Genomic DNA, 25,824 nt, shown 5'->3' with positions numbered 1-25,824 from the left:
CCTGCTACCTTACGTTCGAATGGTTTGAAATCATCAGCACTAATGAAATGTTCTTAAAACATTTCTTACACTTAGTCGAGTTAGCTGTCAAACCAGCTCTTCGCAGACGGTCAAATAGAACATGCAGATGTATTTAGTGTTCCTCTTAATCCCTAGAAGCAATAAGGATGTCGTCGATGTACCCAAACACAAAGTCTAGCCATGCACGGTCGCATACATTAACCATTAACAGTTAATCATTAAAATATCTGTGCTGCATTTCGTTAGCTTGATGTCATAAAGGTAAATTCGAACAAATCAAATGGAATAGTGATTAATGTCTTTGGTATATCGCAGGGTCAATGAGGATTTGGTTAAATGCAATCTAAAAATCCACGTTTAAGTAAACGTTTTTGTATAAAAAATAATTGTCACATTATGCAAGAAAGGAATCGAATATCGGTTCGGGTTTGTTTGCGACTTTTCACTTGGTAATTGCCATATGTTTGCTACGGGCGTTCGCTCTTCATAATCAAGTGCAATAGATTCGTGCAACATCTTTTTAATTGTTAATGAATTGTACTTAAACTCTTTCGTCAGTCAATTAAAACAATTTCTAGTATTATGAAGTTATACCTAAATGACCTTCTGTGACGGGTCACCAGTTTTCTAGTATTTTATTTAATTTATTTTCTGAAAATAATTCATACTCTTATTAAAAAACTGTTTAAATTCTAAGAAATAATAATAGGTGCTTTCAGTGGATCCCAAATGTGTCAAAAAACGGCATGCTGGCCTATAAGCGTTAAGCGAGACATTAGCATCACTGTTGAAATCTGTCAAAGATCATGTTTTGGCAAATAACATAGTATATCTTGCATATATACACATAGTGCAAGCAAACTGTATTTTACATAAAAATAAATAATTAATATAAACTTTAACATTAAAATGAATAATGAATTGAAAGCAAAGACAGCTGACTTTATTAAAACCGGAAAAATATAGTATATACGATATCCCGATGTTTCATATGTTATTTTTAAAATAAGCAGTTGTTCTTTTGTGATATGGTTATAACAATAAATGACTATTGTAGAAAACTTTTTATTATATTCAACTTTATCAATTTGCAGTGCCACGCAAATAAACAATACAAGAATTTAAATTCAAGCCAAAACAGCTGATTCATATATCACCACAAATTTTACTTGAAATAAAATGTATGAGTAAAGTCAGTGTAACATTTTTAAATTTCGACAGGGATGTTACGCTTTCTTAGATAAATCTCATATAATCGAAAATTTGTTGATGGAACGCATTTGTGTATACACAGCGTTACTTAAAGTTACTATGAGTAGTTCGTGGATCAGACCTATTATCATGAAAAATCGGCATATAATAGAGAGGTTCCGTTCTTATACCACTATTCTATGACACAAAATATCTGCATATATGACTTTTGTTTTTGTAGCCACTGTAAATAAATAAATTAATTAATATTAGTTTGAACAAATCACCAGAAGCAAACTTCAACCACCAAATTGATATTAGCAGCGGATTTAGTTATATAAAGCAATGAAAAGTTTTATATTATTTTTAGTAACTTTTCCCTAATAGACTTCTATAGTATTATAAATTTTTATTGATTATTGATATATATTTTCTTATTAATTATTATTATAGAATAAAAATGATAATTTTCTGTTTTCTCAAATACAGTATTGACTGGTTCATCATATATATATATATGATACATATTATTCCGCATTTTATTTTGAAAAGAATGCCACATAGTTGTCAACGTAAACGCAACTCTGTGGTTTGTAAGTACAAGTGGCTTAGTTGCTGTCACTTGCTGTACGTCTTTCAAACTGTCAGTGAAAAAAAAAATTGCTTTGGAGCATTGTTATCCGACTGCAAAAGGGTCGCTTTTTTAATTAATAAAGTTTTGATTAAACATAAAAAATGGCTTTTCTTCAATTTAAACATATATCAATTTGTATATGTATAACTTTCTGCTGTGTTATTTTTGTTAATAATAATCTTGGTGTTGTTGCGGAAAAAGAAATTCCTGACACAAAGTTTGGTCTAAATGTTGGCGGACCTGTGATGACATTTTCATATTGGTAATTATTTATTGAAATAAAATAAAATCACCTTATTTAAATGTATGTACAAATGCATTAGTTATTCATGCGGTTATCGGAAGGCATTCGAGGACTATTTAAATTTGTTATCAGAGAAATACCCGCAAATAACAGTGACCGGTTCACATTATGATCCTCCTGGCGTTAACATGTACATTACCAAAATTATTTTTGTATTAAAAATATTTTTCATCGTTGTGATTGTTTCATCGTACGATATATTTGGTGCCATGGGTCAACAACCACCGGCATGGTGGCGCCATTTGTTGGATAACAAAATGTTCGCTTGCCTTATGATATTTTTTGTTGGCAACATGTTGGAGAGCCAGGTAAGAAATATGCTAATTCAACAAATTAAAAAAAAAGATAAGACTGATCAAATGTTTAATATCTGCTTTAAATACTATTCGTAGAAATCTTATCATACTTAGTATATTTTATATGAACATGTGCATTAAAAAAATAGCAAGTCACAAATTATATATATATGTTTGTAATGCTAAATTAATTTATATGCATATAGATCTTCTCCGCTTAATAGCAACATTATTTCTATGTATTTGTGAAAGTTTTAAACAACTCATTTTATTTCCGTTTAAGAAATCAATTCAAGAATTTACACTGTAAATTCTTAGGAAACACACTGTATATATCTGATATACGATAAATTCGATTCGAAAAAATTCTATGTAATGTTAAATAATTTTAATATGAGATACTTATGTTCCTATATTTTTTTGATGTATTTAACGATAATGTTGTATGATGCCATTCCTTATTTATATATCATTTTAATTATTGCCTTTTCATATTTTAAATCTCTAACATATTAGGCTAACAGAAAATACGAAGTACTTTTTATAAATATGAACAAAAACAAAACTAAATTACTTCATTTAAAATAATCTCTTTCTTACCTAATACATCGTTTTGTACGGTTTAGAACCAGTCGATTGTCAGCTTCATATCGTTCGGCAGAATGTTCTTTAGTTTGTCGATACAAGCATTTTGGATGGCCTTTATATCCTGAAAATGCTTTTTGTTTATTTGTTAATCTATTTCCTAAATCAGATGAATATGGGCTCGTACTGACCCATTTCTTTGCCAATTTCTAATATAAAAAAGTTCATTTTATAATACAGCAGATAAAACTATACAGTTTTAAGCAAATATAATTCTAATATAATTAATATAAATGGTTATCCAATTTTTTTTATTTACAGATGTTTGTTATAGGTCCTTTGTTTTTATACGTAATAAATGCCAAATATTACTTTTCAATTATTTTTATATTAATTTGTTCATACTATACAAAATTTATTTAAAGAATTCCAAATACCAAAAGAATACCAAAATTTCTTAGTAAGAAAAGTCGACTTTCTAAGTTAAAAACTGACTATATATGTATTACTTTAACTGCATAGTAAAGTATAGGCCCGCAGCTTATACTCTTAAATATTTCTATTCGAAGATATTCTTTTAATTTCACTTCAGTCATTTGGTGATATCCGACGTCACCTTTCGATTCTACTTGATTCCAAATTTGAAATTAAAAAGAATGTTTTAATGGATTTGTGCTTTACAAAAGATATAACAGATATTTTGGCAGATCTATGTATTTTTAGGGATTCTCATACATAAATTACTTAGTTTGACACATACAGTAAAACCTTGCACAGACTGCCATAAGTTGATTTTCTATAATCCAATTCTTATTATTAAAATAAATTAATTTATAAAGTTTTTTTAATTTATTTATCGACTTGTTTTTTTATAATGGTTTTTATGTATTTTATAATCTATATCTGGATTAACAAATATATAAATTAATTTATAACATTTGCATAACGGATTAAAATATATATAACTATTGTGTAATAGTATATTACTGAGTTATTGTTATACACCGAGAAGTCCTATATTGCAGAGGACATTAAAGGAATTTAAAAATACTAATACATGTTTTAGAATATGAATTATATAGGGGGTAAGTGAGTCGAGGAAGGGTAATTTGCGATTGGAAATGAATGAAGGTTGGGTGGGATTTACTTGAGACTAGCCTTGGGGGAGAAACCTTACCCCTCGAGGACAAAGATTATGTCAGCAGATATCTGTTTGTTTGACAGTATTCAGTTGTCTAATAACAATGCAATTTTTACCGCAAAAAATTAATTGTGATAATATTAATTTTTTATTTTGAAATTAAATATCTATAAGGTATGTCTTAAATTACTTACCATATATGTGAGAAAAAATACTTTGTAAATGCAGAATTGAAATCAGGTATATATAAATAAAATATTAGTGCAAAACACAATGCAAACACTGCAGTTTAATACAATTGAACGTAGAATCTTATTGCAATATTTAGTATTACAAAGCTTATATGTTGCGTGTTTCTATATAAATATAGAATTTTGATATTAGTTGCAATATTCTCCAAGTCGATAGTATTCTACTATATGTTACTTCAATAACATAGAACCGTCTTTATGTTACTATTGAATACACGAAGTTTTGTTATAGTGGATATATAGCTGCATCTCGGTATACAGTGCTCGTTTGGTATTCGCGTCTAATTAAACACTAAAGCCCTCGCTGATTTTATTCATTTAAATATTTTAAGAAACTTAAAAATTTTAAGTTGCTTTTTTGGATGAACAGTTGAATCACGTAGTTCATATAGTGCTGCTGTTGGCTTATCATTTCCCAAAGCTCGCTCATTTTATGCATATGTTAATCGATGTTATAACCTCGTCTACTTTAATTTTGTTTTCTTTATGACCACTGTCATATGAATTTCTCCCTGCGGTGAAGGGGTTAAAATATTCCCTTGGTAGGCATGCTTGTCGTAAGAGGCGTCTATAATCCTGGCGCTATGCTCACACTTGTACAAGAAGTGTACATGGTAGTAGGTGTTGTCCCAGTCTGCGGCACTTGACCAAAGGTGCAAATCTGATATTATGGGTATCATTAGCCCGCAGCTTCGGTTGTGCTGACCAGTTGAGGTTGGACTTGTAGTGGCTTTGGTTAATACCCTAACTTACGCCGGAAAAATGATCAGGTATTTACAGGCACATATTTCTTCATTGTCACCGGTGGAAATTTCTTTTGAAATTCCAATGGGGCGTTTATCGGCGCAATATACTGATACGTATGTTAATGAGTACCGTGCTGTTAAACCATCATGACAGGTAATCACGTTAAATAATTCTGGATTCTGTTATGTGAATTCTCCGGCTCCATTTCTGATAATTCTATTTGGTCCTCATTACTTTCTACGGGAAATTTCTCTTGAATTCAATTTTTTATGTTTAACTCTGTAAAGTTATGTTTTGGACTAATCTCAGCTATATAAGTGACAATGGTTGAAAGTACCGTTTTCTTCTCGAATTTTAGTTTGTGAAATTATTTAAAGACATATTGTCTTCTTCGCTCCATTCATTATTGAATTTCAGCAAAACATTTCAAAATTTTTTAATATTTCGCGAGGTTATTTTGTCCTAGGACGTAGTTAGAGTCTGAATACCTGTTTTAAAATTGAAAGTATTCAGTTTTAACTGCAAATTTGTTACTTTCTCGTCCAGCAAATAGAGGAGTAGTTGTTTTTTGTAGTGTACTTTGATCAAGTTGAAAAACTTTTAATCTAACGGCTGAATAAGCACAGTGCAATGAATCTGTGTGTTTGGAGATTGTTGATGTAGTTGAAGAGTTGATTTTTGTTTTTGTTTAATAAGTTTTGTAATTACAAATTCTATCTTATAGATATATTATTATTATTCATAAATATTCACATCGAAAATGATGGTGCATTCGTTAATATTTGCTATTATTTTCGGAAATTTTGGTACAGAGTTGTAAATCCTAATGAAGTAGTTGTACGATGGTGGAACTATTTTCATAAATAACAGTATAGAAAATAGCATTTATACAGAGGATCAACTAACTAAGTTACGAAATATGTAAATACAATAAATAAAGAAAAACGAGTGCTCACAAAACACAGAACCACTTAAGAGTTTAGTTAAGTCGAAGTTATCAAATCTTATGCTTCTGGTGCAACATGAATCATAACTAATTTTTTGATTAGAGTCCCTACTCTAATTGATACCAAATAATTATTTTGATAGTTTTTAATTGGAGTACAATATTTTTTTTTTAATTCTATTAAAATTCTTTGTATATAAAATACGTATAACAAAAGATATAATTTGCTTTACTGTATTTAATTAATTATTTTTTTTTTACTCTTTTACAGCTTGTCGCATCTGGTGCCTTTGAAATAACACTTAATAATGTTCCTATTTGGTCAAAGTTGCAAACTGGACGCATTCCAGCACCACAAGAGCTTTTCCAAATAATTGATAATCAATTGTTATTTACAGACACTCCTCAAGATAATCCTGATTTTGTTAAATAATAGACAAGAAAAAAATGTAAAAAAACTCAAATTCTAATTAGTTGAAATCTTTGTAAAATTCTTTAAAGCGATTTTAATAAATAAAAGATATTCTACTTTGAGGGGTTATGGTACTACGATTTCTTGCATATTTGATTAAGTTGTTACCATACAATATGATTTTTAATGTACTTTCTTTTGTGTGTAAATGTTCGAATGTTTTTATAAATGGAACAAATTAGTTAAACAAATTTAATATAATATAAAGACTTAATACAATAGAAAATAATAACAGTAGCCAACATTTATAATGATTTTAAAAAGGGAAATATGAGTAAAAATAACTATGATATACATTAAATAAATTTAAAGTAAAGCCACGATAGATATGATGTCTTTTTTTCTGCCTTTTTTTTGTTGTGTTGACCGTAAGTATATTGATTAATTAATATAAAAATAATTAAAGTCGAGTCAATAAGAAGTTATTTAACAAGCCGACAATTAATCTATACAACAAAAAATTGATTAAAAACGGTACAAATAATGACTGGAGCAGCGCAAGGATCAATCTTGGTGCCTGAACTATGGAATATCACTTATGATGGTATTTTGCAAATAGAGATACTACATGATACTTTTCTAGTAGCTTATGCAGATGACATAGCAGCAATTATAACCGGCCGGTATACGTAATTATTGCAAAGAAAACTTGCACAAGTGATGTTACGAGTACAGCACTGGTTAATCACACATAGCTTATGGATAGCTGCTCACAAAACAGAGATATTGCTATTAACTCAAAGGTATATATATACGCATGTGGAGATGCGAGTAAAAAATGATGTTTTGAGAACCCAAACAACGATCAATTACCTTCAAATAAGACTATTTGGAAAACTTACGTTTTTGCCGTAAATAAATGAAGCATGATAAAGCAGTAAAGTTGACTCCTTCTTTGAGCAAATTAATGGCTAATAAGGGAGGACCTGTTACGGAAAAAATAATAGTTGTGCATGGAAGGGTGACTCTATGTATCACATCAGTGTATCGCACTGTCTCGGCGAAAGCAGTTTTTCTAATAGCAGGTATAATTCCTATTGATCTACAACTAAAAGAACGCCAGAGAGTACACAACAAGAAATAAACAACTATTATTGAGTATAATATAAAGCGCAAAGGGCGAAGATCAGAACAGCTACACTGATAACAAATATAATCACTTGACTCAAACGGATATCGGGAGACACAAATTACTATCTCACTCAGATGCTGACTGGACATGGATATTTTTGTAAATACAAGCACAGGTCTGCATGGAATGGGCGGATCTAGCCGATTACATTTATGGCGACGGAAACAATGACGACGCAGAATATGTCTTCTATTACTGTAATAGGTGGCTCATCATAAGAGAAGAGATAATAACCCAGATTAGACCAATAAATCCAGAAAATATTATGGAAAAGATGACAGCGAGCACAATGCAGAGGCAAACAATGCAGTCATATGTGATTCAAGTTCTTAAAGCGAAATAATTAGATTTAGAGAGGAGAAGCAGAAACTTGGCTAATAAATATTGCAGACGCTAAGAGAATGTGATGAGAAAGTAGATCCAAGATCAAAAGTACATGACTTAAAATGTTCTACTAAATGCGGTAGTATGTCCAAATTGAATTTAGTATTGTTTTATATTTCAATAATTTATTGTTAATCACCCATTTAGACTATCTATGTAGTAACTAATGTAAATGTTCTTATTCAGTTTTCATTGTATACTTTTTATTCCTTATACTATGGTATTTTTGTTTTTAGTACAGCAAGATCAGCCAGAAGAAGAGAGTAACTTTTACTGGCCGATCTGTCTGCGGTATACACTACCCAAATTTGACTAATTTGTCTTATGTCTTTTTTCACTATTCTTATGTCTTTTTTCACTATGTCATTTTAAATGACAATTATAATTGACTGGTATGTCAAATGCATTTTCATTACATGACAAGAATGCGAATATGACATCATATGACTACCCGTATTCCTTATACTGACAATATTTGACATTGAAAATGATATAGTGAACGATGCATTAGGAAGATACTCGTATCATCGCTAATTGAGTTCACGTCCTATTAACGTAATTTTGGTAAGCATCGCAATACTGCCGCCGCCAAGCACTCACCTTTGACTCGAGAAAACGATTTACCTGCAACTACTTTGCTAAACACCTTTTGAGAACTTTATTGGGTCTATTCAATTTTATTTTTTAGACTGCAATATCCGGGACTTCTTATCAACTATTTAAAAATTTAGTTAAACAAGTTCCTTATTAAATAAATTTTCTGTTTATTCTTAAAAATTTGTTTTTTGTATACATTAATTAAAAATTCTTTTTATCTGTATATTAATATTACAAAAAAAAAACAGTTAATGGTACGCTATTCTCCAGCAATTCGGTGTGTAAGAACAATTTGAATTCTTACCGAAAATTGGAGCAAGCCGATTCTCAATGGAGAATTTAGGTGTTCTAATAGTGCGAAGTGTTTGAATTTATCTTGAAGTTTCATATTTAATCACAAACCAACGACATTATTTTTAAATGTTATTCATTAAAGTAACTATAAGGGTATAAATTTAATTAAAGCATAGAAATGGCAGAAATTGTTTAAACTTTGGTTAAATCTTAAATTAATTTTAGTTTTTTTGTGGTGTTTAGTTTTCTTTATCAACAGCTGTTTTATGGTGCATAAGTGTCCTCACGTGGACGTCGAATTCGGTTCACACGGTTTTGTTCTCCATAGTTGTAGGCACCGTTTGGATTTGGACGTCTGTAATTGTTTTGGAAATTGTACTGCCGGTAATTAGGGTACTGATTTGAGCTTGGCACTGCTTCTGGACGGTGCACAGGAATAACTCTTTCAGGAGCTCGTCTTAATTCTTTTGCAACGCTGCCAGCATCCGGAAGGCGTGTAACAAATGAATCATTGCGACGGCGACAGACAGTACACCTAAATGTAAAAGAGATGTATGTAGATATTTTGCAATTTGTAAATATGTGATATTTACCTGCTAATCTTACTGGTGTGGTCTGCTTTTAGTGTTTGTGGTCTTGGTGCGCTCCACATTTCATTTTCATGTATAACAGCTAACCAGAAAGATGCTACAGGATCATAGTAACTGCAGCGGCCATGGCCATGACATTCAATAACAGGGTTGCTACGGAATTCTGTAAGACATGATCCAGGTGACACCAGATTTTGTCCAAAACCGCCAGTGTTGTCGGTTGTAGTCTAAATTATATTTATTTTTAAAAACATTAAAAAACAAAAAATATATAATGTACCATAAGATAACTATAACCAGTCCACATCTCTTCCCATCCATTTGGACAATCTGGTATAGACATACTTTGACTGTGAAGAGATATAACGCGTGTCGTTGTTTCGCACACAACACAACTAAAAGAGAAAGTATAATACATGTTCTTAGATGCAAATATCTTTTATATATATATAAAAATTCTTACCGAGATATATAATTACGCAAATCTTTTGATTGAATTGGCGTCATTTGCATGGGCATTGGTTCATCTGTTGCAAGCCACATACTGTCATCATTGTTCTGTGCGTAATTACATACATTGTTTACATCGCACATCATGTAGGGCATAGTGGTAAACTGCATTAAACATGAACCCGATGATCCCAAGTCTTGTCCAACTGTACGACTACTAGCAATATTTCCAGCCAATGAGTATCCTTCCCATAATTTACCTGTATTAGCTGGACAATCAGGAATTCGTACCGTTTGTGAGTGTCGCACAAATATAAAACCGCGACTTTTTGAACGGGGTGGTGGTGGCGCTGGATCGCCTACGGGGCCCTTAGGTCCTGCTGGTCCTGTTTGTCCAGCTAAACCAGGTTGACCAATCATACCTATGTCTCCCTGTGGTCCATCTCGCCCAGCTATACCCATCTGGCCTTGCTCACCTTGAAAACCTTTCATTCCACGTAGGCCTATTCTGCCAGCTATACCTTGAACACCCATGTCACCTATTTGGCCTTTAAAGCCTTCTAAGCCAGGTTCACCTCGGTCACCTTTACGAGCGTAGTCGAAGGGGAATGTTATACCAGGTTCACCTTTAAGCCCATCTAAGCCAGGAAGACCATCTATTCCACTCCAACCTTGATCTCCAGTGGCACCAAGCTGGCCACGTGGACCCATTAGACCATTTCTACCCGGTATCCCTCTTTCTCCCTGTTGACCTTTAATTCCATCATAACCACGAGCACCTTCGAAACCGTAATCACCAGCATCACCACGTCTACCTAATATTGCAAAACCAGGTTCACCACGTTGGCCCTGAATACCTGTATCACCACGTACACCTTTGGGACCTGCTCTTCCATTTAATCCACTTCTACCAGCTGGACCAGGATATCCAATATCACCAACTCCACCAACTGGACCCTGTAAGCTTGGGCCAGGTAAACCAATTAAGCCGGCATTTCCATTATCACCTTGCTCGCCAGGGGCACCTTTTTGCCCAGGTAATCCTGGTCGACCACCAAGCCCATCATAACCTGAATCACCTACCTCACCATTTTCGATGAAAGCAGCTATTGGACCTGGTAAACCAATCGAACCTTTGTCACCAACTCCGCCTTTAATGCCAATATATCCATCAATGCCAGTAACTCCGTCTAAACCAATTTCACCAATTTCTCCTTTTCTACCATCATAACCAGAATCACCAAGTGAACCTTGGTCACCCATTGGTCCCATCTGTCCCATTAATCCTTGTTCACCTTTGTCGCCTCGCTGAGCATACCCATCTAATGTTATACCTGGTCGTCCTTGTTCACCTATTTCACCACGTTCTCCTTTTGCGCCATCTGCACCAACTAAACCCATATCACCGTAATCACCTTTGATTCCTACGTTGCCAGCGAATCCTGTATCACCTATTTCACCTTGTGCGCCTTGAAGACCTTCTAAACCAATTGGCCCATCGCTGCCTTTTCTACCAGGAGCACCATTTCTACCATTTCTGCCTGGTAAACCAGGGAAACCGTTATCACCAATGTTTCCTGGAGCACCTGTATATCCATAGTCTCCTCTTTCACCCTTAACGCCTTTTAAACCATGTAGACCTATGCGGCCTGGTTCACCGGTTGGTCCCTTAAAGCCAACAAGCCCGTCATAAGCAATAGGTGTATCTCCCTCTGAACCTTTTTGTCCTTTTTGACCTTCAATTCCTGCGTAACCTTGAATACCAGTTGGCCCTGGTGTTCCCATTTGACCTTTAATACCACTTCGGGCAGATATTCCTTTGTTACCTCTTTGACCAATTAAACCTCTATCTCCCATTTGACCTTTTCTGCCGTGCCTACCATACGTACCAGCATGACCAACTGGTCCCGCATCTCCAGTTTGACCTTAAAATAAAAATAGGATTTTAAAAAGCAGAACAATATCAATTATTTAACACTTTACCTTTTGAACCTATGTTACCCATTTGGCCTCTTGAACCCATATCACCATATCTTCCATTTTGACCAATGTCACCTCTGTCGCCTTGGTTACCAGGTATACCACCCCAGCCTACAGGGCCAATCTGACCAGGTTGTCCAGGTAAACCCTGATCTCCAATTGAACCTCTTCGTCCTGGTAATCCGACTTTTCCTTTAACACCTTTAGCACCATTTGCACCTAGCGCGCCAATTTCACCTACATCACCTTTTATACCATGTGGCGCTGTACGACCGTCTCTTCCTGGAGCTCCCTCTAAGCCAGGGTAACCAACTATAACGTCTCCACGTGCGCCTTTGTTACCAGATAACCCTTGTAATCCCATTTGTCCATCATCACCCTTAAGACCTTTAACACCTTTTGTTCCTAGAACACCAGCACGTCCCGGATAACCAGGAAACCCGATGTCGCCAGTTATACCTCTCATACCCATATCACCATCAACGCCAATATCACCAGGCAATATATTGCGACCTGGATCTCCACGTACTCCCTTTATTCCTTTTACGCCTTCTGATCCAGCCAAACCATTCAACCCAGGACTACCTGGAGCACCGTGATTGCCAAAGTCACCAATAACACCCGACCAGCCTTTAAATCCCATAGGTCCCTCAATTGTTGGTCCAGGTAAACCTATATCACCACGAATGCCTGAAATGCCTGGCACTCCCATATCTCCTTGAAAACCTTTAGCACCTATTTGTCCCTCAAAGCCTTTGTCACCAGGTTCACCCTTATTGTCATATATTTGTCCAGGATTTGGTTCGCCTTTATCGCCCTTAGTGCCTTTATCACCAACTTCACCACGTGCACCTCTTCAAGAAAAATTTTACATATATTCATCTCAAACCTGTATATATGTATATATACACTTACCCGCTTCCATTGTAACCAGATTCACCAACTAAGAATTCTTTAGGAACTTGTGCATTTCTTCCAGGTAATCCGTTTCTGCCTCTTGCACCTTTATTACCATTAATACCTGGCCTTCCAGAATCACCATATTCGCCACGTAGGCCTGTTTCACCTTTTTCACCCCTCCATCCGTGTCTACCATCCTGTCCTCTATCGCCTTCCTGTCCTTGTTCACCACGTTCACCAATATCACCTTGGTCGCCTGGAATTTTTTGAGCAAGATTTTTAATAGGTATTACAATACCATGTCGACCAGGAGATCCTATTTGCCCACGGTCACCAGGAATTCCATTTGTACCAGCCTCTCCTTTGTAACCTTTTCGACCAGGTAAGCCAGATGAACCTTTTGGGCCACGTTGACCTGTTAAACCTTGTTGTCCTCTTCTTCCATGATCACCAGGACGACCAGCATCTCCTTGTAACCCTTTAGTGCCTTGAGGACCAGCCGGACATATTCCACAGTCATCACCACGAATACCTTTATCACCAGGATTGCCATCAAATCCTCGGTAACCATCATCTCCAGGTTGGCCACGAGGACCTGGTGGCCCTTCAAAACCAGGAGGTCCGACAACATTTACACCAACTCCAGGTAAACCTTTTTCACCTGGTAAACCAACTTCACCGCGATCACCACGGTATCCAAATGCACCAGGTATTCCATTTTGTCCAGCAAAACCTTTTTTACCTCTAATATTTAAACCAGGATTACCTCTTTGACCAACACGACCTTTAGGGCCAGGTCCACCTGTTGCACCTATTGGTCCAGGAAATCCAATTAAACCGTAGTCACCTTCATCACCTTTAACACTGACTCCACGACGACCTTGCAAACCATCTAGACCCGTATCACCCGGAGGACCGGCCGGACCCACAGGTCCACGACGCCCAGGTCTTCCTGGGATACCAGTTACGCCCGGATCACCTTGTTCTCCAATATCACCTTGAGGACCCTGTGGACCGGGATAAGCCTTATCCAGATAAGGGTCATATATACCAGGTGGGCCTACTGGACCTTGAACTCCTGGAGTTCCATCAAAACCATTTTCACCACGTATTCCAGGCAAACCATCTTCTCCACTATTTCCATTATATCCAGGCGCACCTTTAACTCCTTTTTCGCCGGAAAAACCTGGCTCACCAGGCTTACCTGGCTTTCCACGCTCACCACGTTCACCAATATCACCACGAGCACCTGGTAAGCCTTGTCGACCAAATTCACCAGTTTCGCCCTGTACTCCTGATACCCCATTTATTCCAGGAAAACCTCTTTCACCTTTGTAGCCTTTTATTACATCAGCGTATTTAAGTTCATTCTCTTCAGCATCACCAGGTTCACCTTTTTCACCATGAGCACCTTCAAGCATTAATTGTAGGTTGACTGGCTCCGCCATTTCACCTTTATAGCCCTTTAATCCTTCATCACCTTTCGCGCCTTCTATACCAGGATACCCAGTGGCACCCTTATAACCCTTTACACCAGACAGACCTTGCTGACCAGATAAACCATGCTCACCATGCTCACCACGACTTCCTTTCGTACCCTTTGAGTTTATACCACCTTCGCCAGCATCACCAACTACACCAGCAGAACCGGGTTTTCCAAGAGGACCACGAGAGCCATATCGGCCAGGTAAACCTGGTATTCCTTGCAAGCCTTCCTTACCGTCACAACCATCAATACCACGTGGACCTTGAGAACCGTCATCACCAGGTCGACCCTATTTTATTTTACAATGAATAATTAAAAATGTTATTTTAATATAGCATTCAGCTTACAGTTGGTCCATGCATTCCAGGTAAACCAGTCTCACCAGCGTCACCCTAAAATAAATAAGAGTTCACTTATATTAGTCTCGATTCATATAATTATGCAAGTATAAGCATTGAAATGTGATTATGCAATCTAAGAAGTTAATATTGTTAATAATAATAATATAATGTAATATTGTATTGGACTAAGAGCAAAGCGATTCCAAATGAGTGTGTAGAAACGAACATACTCGTAGATTATATACCACAGACAGACCAAGATCTGTACATTGGTTTTTCAAATGAATGAGACTCGCATGTAAATAAGCTTGAGAATATGGATAAATTATATTGTATTTTAGACGTTTATGACTATTATTCGAGTTCTACCGCGTGCTTTGCTATCTAGGCGGATAAGTTTATAAGATATATATCAAATGGTGCAGAAAAACTTATATTTTGTTAAGTAGGGTATAGAAATGAGCATTATATTCATTATAATCTTCGGATAGCAAGTTTAAAATTATGATTTTATATTGACTTATTTGATAGAACTATTTGTTTGGTTCAACTGATAATTTTGCTTTGCTTTATAACTATTTAATTGAGTATAGTTAAAATAGTTAAAATTTAAAATTATAATTTTATTAATTTAAATTTAATTAAATTTAAAATTATAATTTAAAAAATATTAAAATGAAAACGTAGTGATCGAAACAAAATTAAAATAATAACAGTCCTATGCATAGGCATAACACAATAGAATTATCATTAAACCCATACTTCTGCACCACATCCTCAAGCTTCTACATAATGTTATTATTATAACAATAATATGGAGCAGATAAGCAGAGAGCAGATTTAAAAGTCTAATATTGGCAAAGATAACTCAAAATTAACAACAACTCGCAGGATATGTAAAACCTATAATTTTTTTCCATCGAATCTGTTTCACATTTGGTCATATTAGTATCATATTTGGCGTTCGAAGAGAATACATATCTATTTGCTAACCCAATAATATAGTAAGAAACACTATACAGGTTTTATTAGTTCTTTTCTTAATAGAAAGTTATTCTTACAGCTTAGTTAGTAAGTACCGATTTAAAGCAGATATTTCCAAGCATTAAATAGATTAATAAAATATATCTTTAATTTGTTTATAGGCTCACTCAAAAAGAAACTCGAAATTGGATGTATATCCGCAACTACGCTTACAGAATAGGTATGTCCGTTTGTATTGGTTTACACCTAATATGTGGAACAAAAATTTGGCATGTATGAATCATGGTTGTCTCGTTTGTAAGACATACTCGCTAGTTATATTTTTGGGAAATCACACAAATGTAAAAAAAAACAAACGAACTGGAATTATGTTCATATACGAATTTAAAGGATTTTTGCTGGGATTTTGACTTTAAAAATATGTTTTCTCATGCACGATTAACACATCATGAAGAATAACCAGACTGTCTACAGCTAGTTTCGGTTTGGGATCGGTAACTTAAATTTAACTACTACCAAGTCCCATAACGCTATGTGGAGTGAATAAACATAACATTAACTGGGTTTACTAATTTGGAAAAGTTCTCTAACATTTCAAAAGGTTAGTTGATTCTAGATATGTGTAAAAATACTTAGCAATTTTACTTTAGAGAGGAGACTGTCTACAACTAGCTTCTTTTTGAGGTCGATAACTCTAATTTAACTACTACCGAGTCCCATTACGCCATGTGGAGTGAACAAATATAACAACTGAGTTTACTTATCTGGAAAAGTTCTCTAACATTTCAAAAGGATATTTGATTCTATCTATGTGTAAAAATACTAAGGAATTTTGTTTTAGATGGGAGATATGTTATGTATTTGCAAAATTACAGATATATTCTGATATTTTTACTTTCTTTTAAGCCGTTTTATGTATTGTGCAATGAAGCAAGGGAGATAGATTGTAAAAGAACTGCTAATTGTAATTCAGTGTACATCACTGAAAGTTAAATAATAATTTTATATATTAAACTTACGCGTTGTCCTTTTTCGCCTTGTTCTCCATATTCGCCAGCATCGCCGATTTCACCTGGTCGACCTGGTGGACCTGTTGGGCCCATATCTCCTGGAGAGCCTTCCTGACCAGGAAAACCTTTAGGACCCATAGAACCCTGATGTCCCTTAAGACCTTTACAGTCACAAATCGTTTGATTGCAGCTTTTATTAGTTTCCTGAAAAAAAAAAATCAAACAACAATCAGATTTTGCAATAAGGCAAAGAGTTCAGTTTAATATTCGCATGAAGTTTGAATTGACATATTGTATATACTTATGCTGATATAAATATATATATATTTACAGTGTCTTAAAACTAATGTGTTTCTGTCATAAATTAACTTACCACATTTGCGTACACAATTTTGGAAACTTTTCAATTAAAATTAATTTACAAGTTGAAGAGCTTGCGGCTGTCGTGAGCCAGAAGTAGTAAACTTCATATGTATTTAGATGTGTTTCAAGCAATGATGTGTGTAGTGCATATTCATATATATATAACACTAAAATACTATATAATCAATATAATAAATATCAGTAAGGAAAGATGGTGACGCGACAACAAAACACATTGTGAAGCCAGTTTCATTTAGTTTTGAGTGTGTAAGTGTGTATGGTTCAGTGTGTTTTCTTAATGAAATGGACTATATATACCAAATCCTTATATTTCAGATTATAGAGAGATAAAAATCTCTAGTTTTAATACTTGGCATATTCATAAATTTGATTTGAAATTACTGGTTTTTTGTATAATATGTTGAAACTTAAAACTAATAGTGGTTTTGTTTGGTAAATCTGGATTCAATCTAGATTTACTCTCGATCTGTCAAATTTTGTTGTCCAATCGAACATTTTTTTAGTTGTCTCAGTAAGCACTTATATTTTTCAGAAATTCATATATCGAATTAAATTACAGTTTATATCTGTCAAATTATATAAAACCACTGTTAATTTCAGGCTAATCTTGCTAATCTGGCAAAAAATCTAGAGTGTTATAAATTAATCTCGAGTATTATATATTTTGCCTCAAAATTATTAATCGAAAATGAAAATTGCACTTAAAGTGCATTAAAATAGTGACTCCATTGAAAAAATTTCTCCAGATTTATCAATCAAAAAAGCCATAAGTCAGTTTTAAAATAAACTATATCAATAATTTAAAATTTTTCTACACATCTAAAAATTATAGTAGGTACATGACAGATAAATCAAAACTTTATATACTAAAAATAATAATATGTATAAAGGACAATAGAGAAATTTACATCGCGTAAAAATAAGAATATTAAACACTAATGTTAAAGCCCCGATACTAAACTTGTACCGGTTCAGAATATGGCAACCAGCAATTACTATAAACATGCTTTATAAATATAAGAGGCTTAGTCTTGTTCTACGGACTAACCCTGTAACCAGTAAAAGGCAAGGACATACACGTAACATATTACAAAGACCCGACGATCTCTACCTTATGGGAAGAGACAAAATGCAGTTAAGTGATTGAAGGTAAACAGAGTTCAATGAAAATGATATGTTACGTCTCTATGTTTCCTGTAGAAATTCAAATAATTAATTATTTGCATAATACAATATGTATATTATATTGTAAAAACAAAGTTTGATTTAATCAATTTCTAAAGATATTGTATAAGTATGTCCATTCTTAAATATTTGTTGCGCTTCAGGCTGTTTTAATTGCAGATCAGTCTATATTTCTTAGGTAATGCTGTAGTATAAATGAAAAATTTATATAAGTATCTAAATGATGTATTATATAGTTTCACTAAAAAATAAAATTTAAGAATTCAAATTTCAGTAAAATAAGATCGCAAATTAATTTCTCTCTCAAAAAAATGTATTATATCAACTGTATTAGAAAATGTTTCTAGTACCCAATTAGTGACTTTATAATACACATATCTATTACAATGATAATATGAAGGAATTCTCATCGTGCAGCATTACTTTAAACGCCACAGTACTACTTTTTGAATATAATGAAATAGTTGGAAACAAATTTTTATTACTTGTACTATCCAGTTATCAAGTGTACACTCAATATTGATAATGTAGGCTTAATACTTAATACCTAAGTAATTAATTTCAACAGTATATACAATATATTTACATATATGTGCTATATATTCCATATTCATTTGCCTGTGAAAAAGATACTTTATAATTATTTGAATTCCACATTATGTGTTGTTCAGGTCGATTGATGTAGAGAAATTTTCTAGATATACATACAATGACGAAATATGGATCTATACATATGAACCTGAAATTGAAAAGCAGTCGACTGTTTAGATAGCGTTCGCTGGCATTTCGAAATAAATGGTAGTTTATTTTTTTTTTAAATAATATATTATGTGGTAACAATATCTTTAGAGAAATGTGTAACATAATATTGAAGGGACACTAACATTTGTTTGTCAGAAGTTTTTGGAGAAATTTTCTACATTTCGAATTGCATAAAATGGACAATGTATGGAATCATACATCTACTTAGATAAATTACTTCCGAACATACGGAATGCCCTAATCGAATTGATAAGTCATTAACCGTACAGGTTTATTCGGCATACCAATCATTTCTTGTCTGTGTTTTCGCACATCAAAGACAAGGTGCGTGAATAAATATAATCAAAGTCAGAAGAAGTCGTTGATGTGTTTAAGATCTATGGACAGGATGTTTCTTTAGCGGAATAGAGAAAATGCTATGAGAAATACTTGTAACTCATTCAAGACTGTATAAATCATTTAGATTAATAATTTTAAAAAATCAATAAATGAATTGTCAACCTCATATATAAGCATTTAAATCAAATCCATGTAATAAAAAAAGATATTTTGAGTTATAGTTATATTTTAGCAGCTAATTTCGTTTTTTTTTTTAATTTAAATTGATATTTAACGTTCGTTTTGACGATAGAAAATAAATTCTTAATATAACCATTTTTTTTTAAAAGAGAGATATTTCGAACAGTATTAAATCACAATTATAGAATTTTGTTATTTATTAATTAATTGAATTTTTGGCTGACCAAAATAGCTGTTTCGGGTATTGCCAAATACCCATTATCAGTGGTATTGGAATTATTTTTTAAATTTAATTATTTGTAAATAATTTTTTGAGGGTGCAAGTACTAAGCGTTAGACTCGTGCCCTGCCAAATTTGCAGCTCAGAGTTAGTGTTCATTAGCCAACTGACCCAAAACCATACTTGACTTGTATGTTCGCACTTTTTTCTGGAAATGAAGTGCTCATATGATTTTAACGAATGACTGCATAGAAGCAAATCAGAGATATCTAGGTAAATATCCGTCTTTACAGGGTACTAGACCACAGAACGACATAGAGCTAGACTTGGCCTGCCCTACGGTATCTTTTACATTACAGAAGCTCTCGAAGAAAAGACACCAGAACACCTGATGTGTGTATGTGCAGGTTTGGTCAAAACTAGGATAAGTTTCTGGGGGCCCTCTTCTTCAACACACTCAGTGATATCTCTAGTATAAGCGTTCGCTAGATTCTTGCCTTTATAAATGCCTCTGGCTGGTTCTAGTTTAATCTTCTCTCTACTACCCAATATTATGAGGTTTTGTGGATTTAAAACGGCTTTTTTAGCTAATTGAGGAAGACTCGTTCCTCCTTCTACTAGAACTAACTAACTAAATAGTGGATCACTGGAATTTTGCAACATATTTGCAGTAAACATTCACAATAGACTGATTTTTGAATTTGGCTGCACTAAAACTTAAAACGCTAACATTTCTGCGAGTAAAATTTAACTCTGAAGATTTTAAGAGCATTGCTGTTGCTTCACATATTTTCTTTTGTAAGTTGCGCGTATTTCTTTGCTACTCTGAAAGAAAAAATTACGGCTTATATTAAATTTAATTTTAAGACAAAATAAATGCGGATGTTTAATTAATCTGATAGTAACATTTCAGTGTCTTTAATACAATAATTGATTAAAAAAGCATATACGTGTTTTGCAAACAATTTTTGCACCGATTCAGCCGGTCATTACGAATTTCATCATATCGGCTGTTCTTCTTCAATACTAACCCAGAAAAACAAACATTTGCACCTAAATTTTTTGATGCGTATCGCATAAACAAAATTCCAAAGAATACCAATCTCAGATACAAAGGCGAGATAAGTGCATATTAATGAAGTAATGTAATTTTGGATAGAAATGAACGCATCTGGAAAACATCTTCAAATGTTTATGCAAATTAAATAAAAAATACTAAGTGAGAATTGCAACACAGTCACCGCCAGATAAAAAATGCCAAATTCTTAAAAGAAATGCACTGTGCTGGTTTTCTAAAAATATGTATGTACAATGTACATACTATATAGCCGCAAAACACCAATTTTACACATTATTATTTCGTTTACAATACATTTTTTTTTTTTTTTTTTTTGTTAAATTCGACGCTGGAATATCGCTGAACACCCAGCAGATATTGCATATTATTTTCACTTTCCTCATTTGATTTACTCACAATCCAATCAATGAAGACAAATCTTTGATTTGTATTAATAGAATTGACATAATTTTAATAAGAATTGCAAAGAAGAGTTATGCGTACAAAGGAAAAAAATTAAAAAAAATTAAAAAAAATTAAAAAAAATTTATAAATTTCATTAAATAAAAATCTTTTTGGTCGCGGCAAAAATGAAACAAAAATGAGACAAAAATATTGTATAGTTAAACAAAAGTAAGAGAAACACATCCACATCTGTGGAGCGTATGTTGACCATTTTTTTTTTTGTATCGGTCGATTTTATTCTTTATCATATTTTTTTTTTTTGTATTGTAAACATACACACAATATTCGCTTTGCACGATCTCCAAAATGTTGTATAATTCGCGTGTCTAGGTTAACATATGTATATACGTTTATAATATCGACGAATATTCCCTAGGAAATTATATATAAAACCTACAAGAAAACCAAATCTATCATATTTATTTTAACAGAAAGGACACAACATATTAGGAAAAAAGGACACTTAACTAGAGGGAACTTGAATTATTCATATATTACACCCACATTTTTAATTTACTTCTCCATAATTAAGCTTACCAACTAATAACAATTAACTTAGGTACTGTATATGGCAGCATCTTTTATTATTTTTTTTATTACAAACACAAATCAGAGGTATCTAGGTATCAGAAATATCAGAGGTATCTGTTTTTCAGGGCACTGGACCATAGGACGGCATGGAGCTACACTTGGGCTACCCTGTGGTATCTACTGCAATGAGTGTGTACGAGCTCGAGCTCTCGGAGAAAGGACACCAGAACACCTGATGTGTCTATGTTCAGGTTTGGCCAGAACTAAGCTTATGTTTCTGGGGGTCCCCTTCTTCAACACACTTGGCGATATCTCTAGCATTAGCATTGGCCAGATTCTGGCTGGTTTAAGCTTGACCCTCTCTCTACTATCCACTATTATGAATTTTCGTGGATTCATAACGGCTTTTTTAACTAATTGTGGAGGACTCTTAACTGGTTCCTCCCTCCACCACAATTAACTAACTAAGAAGTACAAATTTCAGGTAATAAAGAATAAATGCTAGAAATAAATACAAGAAATAAATGTTAGAAATAAATGTTAGAAATAAATGCTAGGAATATGTAAATAAATAGTTTTGCTTTGGATGATTTTTTCCATACTCCCTATATCTTTTTTTCAAAAACTGATTCTTCTTAAAATTAAGTTACGGTAAAAATACCGCTTTGAGAAATGTTTGAAAACCCGTTCTTATATCAATGAGAGGAATAATAAAAGACCTCTATTTAAAGAGATACCAACTTCAAGTTTTTTTTAAAGTTGCTGTGAATAAATAGATAAATAGTTTTCCTTTAGTATGTCTATCGGATTTGGAGATGATAAACTTATATTTGCAATGTAATGGCAAATAAACGACGCTATTTGTAATCATTCTAACGATTCTCTCAAGCTCAATCCTATAACTTTCTATTTTCGCTGAAGAACAAAAATTTGAAGAACATAGAATTTACATAAACTATTTGAAACGTTTAAGCTCGAATAAGCATTAAAAGGTTGAAAGCATTAAAAGATCGATAAAAGTCTGACATTCTCGATATTTCTGACAGCAGATAGACATGAACGGTTAATTAATATTTATACTCGGACCACTAATTTTTTTAATTGATTATACAAAATATGTAGTACATTGATTTTTATATCGGAAAGTAGAACAATAACTCCGTAAATTTATGTCAATCTTGGATCGCTTGATTATTGCAATATTTAATACTTAAATTATTCCATAAAATAATTATTGCGCAATACTACGCACCAATTAATCTGTTTGGGAACTGATACAAATATATATTTTCTAATAGTTTTAAAGGAAGCATTATTAGCATGTAAAAATGAGATATATTAATAGTTTTTGGTGACTGTAGTGGCAAAGGAGGCATCCACATCCACTTAATGAAAAAAAATGGAGGCAAGTAGTTTTTTTTAAAGGAAACATCAAATTAACTTATATTAGAAACACTATCTATTTATTCTGGTTGTTTGGTTAGTTGCAATTTTCGCCGTTTTGCTACCACATTTCTCGCAAGAACCTTAGCATAGAAGAATCAAGACTAAATCCATCCCACCGAATTTAGATAATTTAATGGGTCTTTTGTTTTCATCGATGAACGGTCTGATAATCAAAGAAGTATTTTCCTAAGAAACTATATCTTCTAGACGCCAAATCCGGGCATACACAGAAAAAATGTATTATGGTAGTATTTATTCTAAACACTAGATTTCTATACAAGCATATACATGTCGCAACCGCCAGATGGTAATACACACAACAACGTACGTTGACATCGTAGGCAAAAACTGGACGGAAAGCCCTAGAGAGATCGGTATGACAAATTGCGTTGATATATGTGAAATGATAAAAAAATAATAATATAAATAATAGTAACAAAAAGTGTAAAGCAACATATCAGGTATTAATATATTTACAATGATGGAAAAAAATTAGAAACATATACTTAATCAAGAGAATATGGTTTTAGATTAGGTTTTGAATAATCGAATAAATTTGTTGCAAAAAAAAGTTGTTATTTAACAACTTTTATTGATAGACATATTCCAATAAACAAAAAAATACACATATACAAATAAACATAGTTATTATCTATACATTTTCGATAATTTAAAGTCTATTTTATATTAAAAATTTGGTATTACAAGATGGAATTACTAATTGTTTTGTTGGTAAAAGCCCAATCAGAAAGAAAAATTGAGTACAATTGTGTAAAAATGCAATACCACCAGGAAATTTGAAAATTTCATTGCTTTGTACGATACGGTATACCTAAAATAGAAAATTTGGCCTATATTTTTTTTAATTTAGCATTCTTAAAAACTAACATTCTAGCAATTTGAATGAACTGTTTATACTCGAAGAAGTGCATACGTTTTTTATTCCAGCATATTCAGGCACAATAGTACCTTGTATTCTTCATTGAAAATGGTTTTCAAATTTTTGTGTTCTCACAATTTTTAAAAAATTCTATCAATATTTTTTTTGGCCATCTTTCGACTACTTATAGACATCTTCAAGTCTATACCATCTTAACATTTTGACCATCTATTAAATTAACATTAAGATATTTAACAGTTAGTAAGTCTTCATATACGTGTATGTGAAAACCAAAAATTTGTCAGACATTCTATTATGGTTCAAATAACTGGTTAATTTAACTGCTTCTCTTTACCGGACTTTTCATACTTTAAATCAATGATAGAAACCTATAACCGAAATCATTATAAGAATTATAATAAGTATTTTATGAAGACATTGTATTTGTCTTCTTAACTGAGAAGTGTTTTTAATGGGACCAGTAATATTCGTAAAGAGAGAAAGGAAAACCAAGAAGTTCGCACTTTCTTGTATGCCTTGTAGTAATGCTAGGCATTTAGGTGGAAAAAGCACTTTTATGATTATTTAACATAACACAATTTATTGTGATACTAGAACCTCAAAATTACTCTAAGTACACAAATATAACCCCATGGATTTTTAAGTTGCAGTGTTACATTTCTGATAATTATATGTAATAACTTATAACAGTAATAAATTATTCAATTGCTTGCATATTATTCCTAGTGTCCGGACCGTCAGATTGTGAGGGACGGCTTAAGCCGGTGCATTGTATAGCTTTGGAAACTAAATGCTTAGTCCTTACTTAGACTAAAAAAAATTATCTTATATGAAATCAATATTTGCTTTAGAAATCAAATATTTCTTTTATCGTTTTTGCAAAAAAAATAGATGGATGAAAGTAGTAGTTTATTATTACAACATGACATATAAAATTATGGTAATATCTTGTGCCAAAACCTTTATATCTGGTATCTTTGTTTAGAAAATAATTTTATATAAAATATATTAATTTTTAGGAGAAAACTATATATGTAGGGATTAAGAATTTTTAATAAATAAATTTAATGATTTCTAGAGTTAGAAAAATATTATATTTATGTGTATATGAAGAGTACTCATTCCAGAAGAATTTCGATTAAGTCTTTTATATTATCAACCTTTTAGATAGCGTGTAACTCCACAAAATATTTTCCTTTCATCGGTTATTTCAGTTTTTCAGAGAGGTTAAAATTGCTCAGTGCAAAGTCAGAACTATATGGGGACTGATTGATACGATTAACTGCTAATACCGGTTTTTGTACGAATATTTGTTTCTAGAAAGTCTTGTTAACTTTCAACATTTTTGATGATATTGTCAACCAATCCTATCCTATAAATCTTATAGGTACACTGCTATATTTGTTAGATTTCACTGACTTACAATGTGAATTATATTATATTGAAAAATAATCAATATAATATTAGAATGTATAGTAAAATCTTGCGATTGTCTATTTAATATAGCGATGTTATTTAAGGTTTGTAGATTTTTCGCCTTCTTAATTTAAACTTAAACTTACATTTCCCAAATTATCATTGCATTGTTATATTTCCAAAGAAAAGTATTTGAAAAGCT

At 32.9% G+C, this 25,824-nt stretch overlaps 2 protein-coding genes across 3 annotated transcripts in view; one reads left to right on the top strand and one right to left on the bottom strand.

The window, feature by feature from the left end:
* Nucleotides 1–1,848: 1,848 nt before the first annotated feature.
* LOC119688122 (thioredoxin reductase-like selenoprotein T homolog CG3887) lies at nt 1,849–6,912 on the top strand. The gene is made up of 3 exons (XM_038102775.1): nt 1,849–2,108; nt 2,170–2,458; nt 6,388–6,912. Exons 1-3 carry the CDS (start codon nt 1,948–1,950, stop codon nt 6,547–6,549), a joined length of 612 nt encoding a protein of 203 aa, XP_037958703.1. The 5' UTR covers nt 1,849–1,947; the 3' UTR covers nt 6,550–6,912.
* A 1,980-nt stretch (nt 6,913–8,892) lies between these two features.
* The window catches only part of LOC119662686 (collagen alpha-1(IV) chain), a 62,313-nt gene continuing 45,381 nt past the window's right edge, over nt 8,893–25,824 (bottom strand). Inside the window, exons 1-9 of one of the 2 annotated variants that reach the window (XM_038072376.1) lie at nt 17,110–17,485; nt 16,746–16,940; nt 14,749–14,793; nt 12,931–14,690; nt 12,019–12,869; nt 10,049–11,960; nt 9,866–9,980; nt 9,589–9,812; nt 8,893–9,530 (exon numbers count right to left, since the gene is read on the bottom strand). In XM_038072376.1, coding sequence (XP_037928304.1) covers nt 9,260–9,530; nt 9,589–9,812; nt 9,866–9,980; nt 10,049–11,960; nt 12,019–12,869; nt 12,931–14,690; nt 14,749–14,793; nt 16,746–16,874 — 5,307 coding nt within the window. In that variant the 5' untranslated portion in view covers nt 16,875–16,940; nt 17,110–17,485 and the 3' untranslated portion in view covers nt 8,893–9,259. Of the gene's footprint in view, nt 9,531–9,588; nt 9,813–9,865; nt 9,981–10,048; nt 11,961–12,018; nt 12,870–12,930; nt 14,691–14,748; nt 14,794–16,745; nt 16,941–17,109; nt 17,486–25,824 lie in introns of those variants that run through there. The other variant, XM_038072375.1, reaches the window with a different exon arrangement.

This window comes from Teleopsis dalmanni, chromosome X (genome assembly GCF_002237135.1).
Source record: "Teleopsis dalmanni isolate 2A chromosome X, ASM223713v2, whole genome shotgun sequence".
Lineage (NCBI taxonomy): Eukaryota > Metazoa > Arthropoda > Insecta > Diptera > Diopsidae > Teleopsis > Teleopsis dalmanni.
This window is presented reverse-complemented; position numbering and strand designations above follow the sequence as displayed.